This window comes from Neofelis nebulosa, chromosome 18 (assembly GCF_028018385.1).
Source record: "Neofelis nebulosa isolate mNeoNeb1 chromosome 18, mNeoNeb1.pri, whole genome shotgun sequence".
Lineage (NCBI taxonomy): Eukaryota > Metazoa > Chordata > Mammalia > Carnivora > Felidae > Neofelis > Neofelis nebulosa.
In genome coordinates, this window is record NC_080799.1 from 18,108,036 (window position 1) to 18,114,750 (window position 6,715).

The 6,715-nt window shown below is 59.5% G+C and overlaps 2 protein-coding genes across 5 annotated transcripts; both read left to right on the plus strand.

Annotated features, from left to right (window-relative positions):
- Positions 1–114: 114 nt before the first annotated feature.
- On the plus strand, positions 115–4,964 carry PRRT2 (proline rich transmembrane protein 2). 4 transcript variants are annotated; one of them, XM_058711239.1, is made up of 5 exons: positions 116–301; positions 966–1,932; positions 2,322–2,454; positions 4,071–4,158; positions 4,830–4,964. In XM_058711239.1, the coding sequence occupies exons 1-4, from the start codon at positions 285–287 to the stop codon at positions 4,121–4,123; spliced, it is 1,170 nt and encodes a 389-aa protein (XP_058567222.1). In that variant the 5' UTR covers positions 116–284; the 3' UTR covers positions 4,124–4,158; positions 4,830–4,964. The 4 variants fall into 4 exon arrangements, with proteins under 4 accessions (XP_058567220.1, XP_058567222.1, XP_058567221.1 ...); XM_058711240.1 differs by lacking the exons at positions 4,071–4,158; positions 4,830–4,964 and adding an exon at positions 2,628–3,875 and having other exon boundaries at positions 118–301; XM_058711238.1 differs by lacking the exons at positions 4,071–4,158; positions 4,830–4,964 and having other exon boundaries at positions 2,322–2,621.
- On the plus strand, positions 4,165–6,699 carry PAGR1 (PAXIP1 associated glutamate rich protein 1). The gene is made up of 3 exons (XM_058711241.1): positions 4,165–5,036; positions 5,207–5,289; positions 6,410–6,699. The coding sequence occupies exons 1-3, from the start codon at positions 4,555–4,557 to the stop codon at positions 6,607–6,609; spliced, it is 765 nt and encodes a 254-aa protein (XP_058567224.1). The 5' UTR covers positions 4,165–4,554; the 3' UTR covers positions 6,610–6,699.
- The last annotated feature ends 16 nt before the right edge of the window (positions 6,700–6,715 follow it).

The window sequence follows — 6,715 nt, forward strand, 5'->3', positions numbered from 1 at the left end:
CGGTTGCCCGGGTAACGCGGGGCCTGGCACGCGTGGCTCCCTGGGGCTGGCCGGGAGGGGCGGGAGGCGAGCTAGGGGCGGGGGCGGTGCGCGGCGGCAGCGGAGCGTAGGGGAGGGGACCTGAGAGGAGCGAGAGGAGGGGACGAGCAGAGGGGAGGGGAGACCCGCCGCCTCCCTCCCTCGCTCGCTGACTCGCTCCCTCCCGGGCTGCGGCTGCTGCAACGGGGCGGCGGTGGCGGCAGCAGCGGGAGCAGTCTAGAAGCCGGCGTCGAGGTGAGACGGGGATGGACAGAGGCTGCGGGTAGGAGTGCGCGGACAGACGGCGGACGCCGGGAGGGCTGCACCGGAATGCGGGCGCCTGGCGGACTGGCTGGTGGTGCTGGGCGCGCCACGCCGATGGGAGGAGGAGGCGCCGGTTCCCCGGGGGTTGAGGGAATCCCTGAGAGAGGGGCTGAGAAGGGGCTCAGAGGAAATGCCCAGGTCCCCCAGGGAGGGGCGGGGGCGTCTGCGCCCCAGACGCGCAGTGAGAAAACTGCACCGGCGGGGCACCCAGGGAGGAGGGGAGGATGCAGAGGGAGTGGAATGTGAGTATCGGTCCTCTGCCCAGTGTGCCTGTCTGCCTGTCGGAGTGTTACGAGCGTCTGCACAGCTTGTTGATTTCGGGGTGCTGGGGCATCTGCTAGGATCTGAGAGTCTGGCTCTTAACGGGTGGACCCAGGAAGAGACCATGGGGAGGGTCCTGTTTTCAAAAGGGTTAATCTCCCCGGGGCTCTCCCAGCAGAAGACTTTGAGCAGAGCAGTCCTCCCCAGGGATGTCCCACCCTAAGGCAAAGGAAACCCCAACTTTTCTTCTTCTCCCCAGAGGCAGCCCAGGGCTGGCCCTAAGACAGGAGCATAGCCCTCTTGGGCTGCAGTGCCGAGAGCCACCGCTTTCCTCACACCAAACCTGTCTCCTCCTCTTCCAGGACTGCTGCTGTCTCTGCTGCTCCATCCACTCCATTGAGGTCCTCTCCTCTCTCCCCTCTCAAGATGGCAGCCAGCAGCTCTGAGGTCTCGGAGATGAAGGTGATAGAAGAGGGTCCCCAAACCCAAGGAGAAGGGCCTGGCCATTCTGAAGCCGGAACTGGCCCTCTCCAGGTCCCAGCTGGGGTCCCAGATGAGCCAGAGGCCCTGCAGCCCGGCCCAGACGACACTGGGGCCCCTGTGGACTCAGAAACCAAAGCTGGACTGGCTCCAGACACCACAGAGACCCTAACTGGGGCCCCAGGAACAGCCCAGGCCAGAGACCTCAGCTCAAGTCCAGGAGGGGAATCAAATGCCAACCCCAGCCCCAAAGAAGCACGCCAAGAGCTGGCACCCAAACCAGAAGCAAATAAAGAGGCCACTGCAGACCAGGGGTCTGATCTGGGGTCTGCAGCCCCACTTGAGCCAGCCTCGGAGTCTGCTCCTCAGCTGGACACCCAGTCAGACCCTCAGCCAGACTGCCAGCCAGATTCCCAGCCCACCCCCAAGTCAGCTCTTCAGCCAGAGCCCCCTACCCAGGAGGACCCCACCCCTGAGGTCCTGACTGAGAGTGTGGGGGAAAAGCAAGAAAATGGGGCAGTGGTTCCCCTGCAGGCTGGCGATGGGGAAGAGGGCCCAGCCCCTCAGCCTCACTCGCCACCCTCAACAAAAACCCACCCAGCCAATGGGGCTCCTCCCCGCGTGCTGCAGCAGCTGGTTGAGGAGGATCGACTAGGAAGGGCTCACAGTGGGCATCCAGGATCTCCCAGAGGTAGCCTGAGCCGCCACCCCAGCTCCCAGCTGGCAGGGTCTGGGGTGGAGGGGGGTGAAGGCACCCAGAAACCTCGGGACTACATCATCCTCGCCATCCTGTCCTGCTTCTGCCCCATGTGGCCTGTCAACATCGTGGCCTTCGCTTATGCTGTCATGGTGAGCCCCATGGGACCCTGGCCCAGGCCTGCTGTGGCTCCCAGCTTCCTGCCAGCACCTGGACAGAACCCCGGGAGTAGCCTTGTCTTCCCCTCTCCTCTCTGCATGGATCTCACTTCCCAATTATGGGGATTTTCCCGGCCTCTCCCTAGGACTTTACCGTCTGAGCCACCACTGCCCTACCCCGTCAGGTGGGAGGGATGCCAAGACGTGTTTCACACCACCTTGCTGACCTGTGCCCTCCTCCCCCTGCCTCCCCAACCCTCTTTCCTCCTTTAACCACTGTCCACGGGGCCCGCCTGTCTCCTCCGGACAACTCTTTCACCTGATCCCTGCTGGGCTGCCTTCTGACCTGGGCCATGGTGCCCCACCCCTCACCCTAACCCCAGTCCCGGAACAGCCTGCAGCAGGGGGACGTGGATGGGGCCCAGCGTCTGGGCCGCGTGGCAAAGCTCTTAAGCATCGTGGCGCTGGTAGGGGGGGTCCTCATCATCATCGCCTCCTGCGTCATCAACTTAGGCGGTGAGTGGGGGTCTGGGACAGGCTGGGAGGAATGGAAGGGTCGGCAAGGGCAGCTTTACTAACCCCTACCCCTGCTCTCTCCTGTCTGTCCTCCCTACTTCTCCTTTGTCTCTCCTTGTCTCCCCCTCCCCCCCCCACTGTCTCTGTCTGTCCCTCCCTCTCCTTTCCCACAGTGTATAAGTGAGGGGCTCTGCCCCGCATTCCAAGATTTTTCTTCCTGTTGGGAGCTGCCTTGGGCCCATCCTCCCCTGGGGGGAGCCCGATCGATGGCCCAGGCCCGCACCCATAGGGACCAAGGGAGCCTGAGCGGCCTTGTTTACAGCCAGCTTCTTTCCTGCTCCTGCATCCTGCCAGGCTCCTGTGCCAACCGTAGGCCTCTCTTCTTCCTGCACTGTTTCCAACCTCCCTGCACTTCTGCCTGCATCCCCTCCAGCCTCTTGGCCTCCCTATCCCTGCACTTCTGGAAACCTCCCTGCACTTCTGGAAATCTCCCTGAAGGTCTCACAAACTCTCTCTGCTCTCACCCTCCCTGCACTCCTCCCAACTTCCCGAATTCCCTGCACCTCAGCCCCAGTGTCCCTCTTTCAACTTTCACTGTCGTGGCATATTTCCCCATTCCTTTCTTCCTTCTCCCCGGTATCATCTCTCCTTCCCCTTTCACACCTTCTGCCCCCTTCCTGCCTCATCTCCCCTCAGCATTTCTTCCTCCCCTCAGGATCCTTTCCTCTTCCCTCTTGCCACCGTTTTCTCTGCAAAAACTCCAGCACCTAGGTCAGGCTGGGGGAGGGGAGCGGTATCAGGGGAGGGCTCCCCAGCCTGGGTTCCGACTATTTTCTGCTGGGCCCACCCAGGTCCTGACGCCCCCGGGGCGCCTCTGGGTCGCAGAGCTGGCAAGCCAGGCCTTGTCTGGGGACTTGTGCAGGGTGTCGTGCACTGTTGCTAGCTCTGTTCTGAACACGCACCTGCGAGGAGGAAGGGGCGTGGCTGTTGACCCTCTCCGGTCAGCCCGAGTTGACCTGCCCCACCTGGGCTTTTTAACCTGGTCAGCGAGTTTCTTAAAGGCGTCGGGACTGGGGTCATTCACGTGCTTTGCAGCGAAAGAACCCCGAAATAGATCCAAAGCTCCCAGATGCAGGGAGCGAATGAGGGGCGGGAAGCTCTATAATTATTTTCCAAGAGGACGAGAGAGGTTTGTTGCACGCGACAGTCCGCTAGGGAGGCGGGGACCGAGCTATGACGCTGTTTGGAGTTGGCGGGTTTTGTTTTCTTAAAAAAAAAAAAAAAAAAAAAAAAGGCGTGGGGGAACACTAAAAAGTCTTTAAAAAAAAAAAAAAAGATACATCAAACAGATTCTCCCTCTTTGTATGCCGGATGCTGCATGAGTCTGAAACACCAATAAACGGAGACTGCATGAGACTCGCCTCTAAGCCTCAGTTGGTCCTTACGTCTGTCCGCCGCCGCCGGGGCCCGTGGCACTGCCCTCTTTCTGGCAGAACCTACTGGGTGGTGTGCGCATGCGACGACCCGGTGGCCATCTTTACTGTGGGCCGTAGCCAATTGTGCCCGAGCCTACCTGCGCATGTGCAATCCTCCCCTTGCTTTCCTTTTCCAAGTAGCTTTGGCTAGAGCGGAGCCTTCCGCGCCATCTCTGTGCGCCTGCGTACTGTGACCCTGCGCAGCCCGGGAGGCGGGTCTTAGCTCCAGGTGCGTACGGCGGCTGAAGTGGCGGAACTGCGAGGTGTGGGGAGAGGGCGTCGGATCCAGGTGTGGAGAGGGGCGGTGTGAAGGCGTAAAGAGCGGCTCCGCCCCTCTCTGGCCCGGAAAGTGGTTCCGGTGATCCCTGGGAATCTTGGAGTACCGGATCTGGATCCTTGGGGCGGGGTCCTCGGAGGGGACTCAGCGCCCCCTCCTGGGAACCGGCGGTCTCGTCGCAGGGACCGTTGTTGGAGCCTGATTGGTTGCAGAGACAATCCCTAAACTCCTGGGCAGCCCAATCCCTTGGGGGAGGGGGACGGGAGGCCCCCCCCAGCCCCCCCTCCCCCCTCCCGGCTTACTACTCCTGCATCCCCTATCATCGCAAGGCCCCTCCCCTAGTAGCCTATGTCCCTTGTTCGGGGTCATGGCGACATTTCGGCCACCACGGCGGCGCCTCTGTCTGAAGAAGGGGAAGTGACCTCTGGCCTCCAAGCTCTGGCCGTGGAGGATACCGGAGGCCCCTCTGCTTCGGCCAATAAAGCCGAAGAAGAGGGGGAAGGAGGCCGGGAGGAGACGGAGCATGAGGGGTCCGGGGCTGAGGAGGTGCAGGGAGAAGCCCCCAGTGCTGACGGGGAAGAGCAGGCCAAGGGAGAATCCGAAGACTGGTACGTGCCCTGCAGTGATGAGGAGGTGGAGCTGCCCGCGGATGGGCAGGCCTGGATGCCTCCCCCCTCCGAAATCCAGCGGCTCTATGAACTTCTGGCTGCCCACGGTACCCTGGAGCTTCGGGCTGAGATCCTGCCCCGCCGGCCACCGACGCCTGAGGCCCAGAGTGAAGAGGAGAGATCCGATGAGGAGCCTGAGCCCAAAGAGGAGGAAGAGGAAAAGTGAGGGCATACCCTTACACCTTGTTCCTGGGGCTGGCTTCCTTTGATGCCCGGAGGAAATTGGGAGGGGAGGTGGGACCCTGGAGCATAGAAAGTGTTGGCACGAAGGGTGGGGGTGGGGTATTTGGGGAGACCACCCTCACCCTTCACCCTCTGTCCACCTCTCCCAGACCACACATGCCTACAGAATTTGACTTTGATGATGAGCCAATGACACCAAAGGACTCCCTGATTGACCGGAGACGCACCCCAGGTACAGACAAGGGGGGCGGGGGGGGGGGGGGTGGTGAAGAGCCTCTACTCCCACTGACCTAAAAAGTGACTGCCTAAAAGAGGCCTATGCTTGGTGCCTTGGTTGCTACACAACTTGTAGCTGCAGGAACGAGCATTTCACCCAGTGGTGCCCTCCTTCCGGCTTGGATAGATACCTTATCTTCCTTTATGAAACTTTCACGAATAATTCTATAATGGTCCCCATTCCTTTTATCTCTGTCTCCCTAAAAGTTCAGGTCTTTCTGGTAATTCATTATTATCTAGATCCTCATCCCTCTACTACCGCTTACATCTCCTAATCTGACCCAATTTAACACCCCATGTGCCTTCCTAGAATTTACCCTTAGAACCATTCTTGATTTTCTTTCTCTTACCCCAACATTCAAGCCAGCAGCAAGTTCTGTTAGCTCTCTACCTCCATGTTTCCAAGTTCATCTGCTACTCTCCGCCTCCAATACCACACCCACATCCAAGCCATTATTTCTCTTGCCTGGATATTTGCAGTGGCTCCTAACTGGTCTCCCTGCTTCCATTCTCAGCAACTAGAACAATCCTATTAAAATATAAATCGCGTCACTACTCTGTTTAAAATTCTCCAAAGGATTCCATCACTGGAGGAAAGAGCATGTCAAGAGAGAATCCATACACTGCAACTCCCCTCCCCTGTCCCCCCCCTCCCCAACTCTGCCACTCCCTGGGTCACCAAGGCTTCCAAGGACATTTCCATTTAAACGAAGAGATCCAAGCCACTCCTCATGACTTTGGCCTGTGAGTCGATTCTTTGAGCACATCTTTCAGTCTCCTCCCCCAGCTTTCTATACTCTTCTTTGAACAGGCCTCCCTGCTCCTGCCTGGGGCCTTTGTACTTGTCCTTCCCCTGCCTGGATACCCTTCCCTGGTCTGCACATTACTGGCCCCTTCTCATGGTTCAGACCTTCACTGCTTACCCCATCTGAGGCCGAGTCCTAAACCTCAGAACCTCCATGACAGAGGCCTGGAATTCTCTATGTTTAATGAGCTCCGCAAGTAATTAATTAGCATCCGGACAGGTCTGGTGCACACTGTTTCCCATCCACATTTCTTACCTTACTTTTCTCTAGGGAGCTCAGCCCGGAGCCAGAAACGGGAGGCTCGCCTGGACAAGGTCCTCTCAGACATGAAGCGGCACAAAAAGCTGGAGGAACAGATCCTTCGCACTGGCAGGGACCTCTTCAGCCTGGACTCCGAGGACCCCAGCCCCACCAGCCCCCCACTCCGGTCCTCAGGGAGTACTCTCTTCCCGCGGCAGCGGAAATACTGACTGCTGCTCCTTCCGCCACCTTTAGGATGCAGGGTGTACACGTCCTGGGACCTGGGCCCTCCTTCCCTAACCCAGGGCACTGGGGAAGAGGACAGAGACTCCCAAG

What these genes read in the sequence shown, in the direction of transcription:
- PAGR1 (XM_058711241.1), top strand. Translation starts at nt 4,555, where the DNA reads ATGTCCCTTGTTCGGGGTCATGGCGACATTTCGGCCACCACGGCGGCG. An exon ending in AAAGAGGAGGAAGAGGAAAA is followed by an intron (nt 5,037 to 5,206) that starts GTGAGGGCATAC and finishes CACCTCTCCCAG; the next exon opens with ACCACACATGCCTACAGAAT. An exon ending in TGACCGGAGACGCACCCCAG is followed by an intron (nt 5,290 to 6,409) that starts GTACAGACAAGG and finishes ACTTTTCTCTAG; the next exon opens with GGAGCTCAGCCCGGAGCCAG.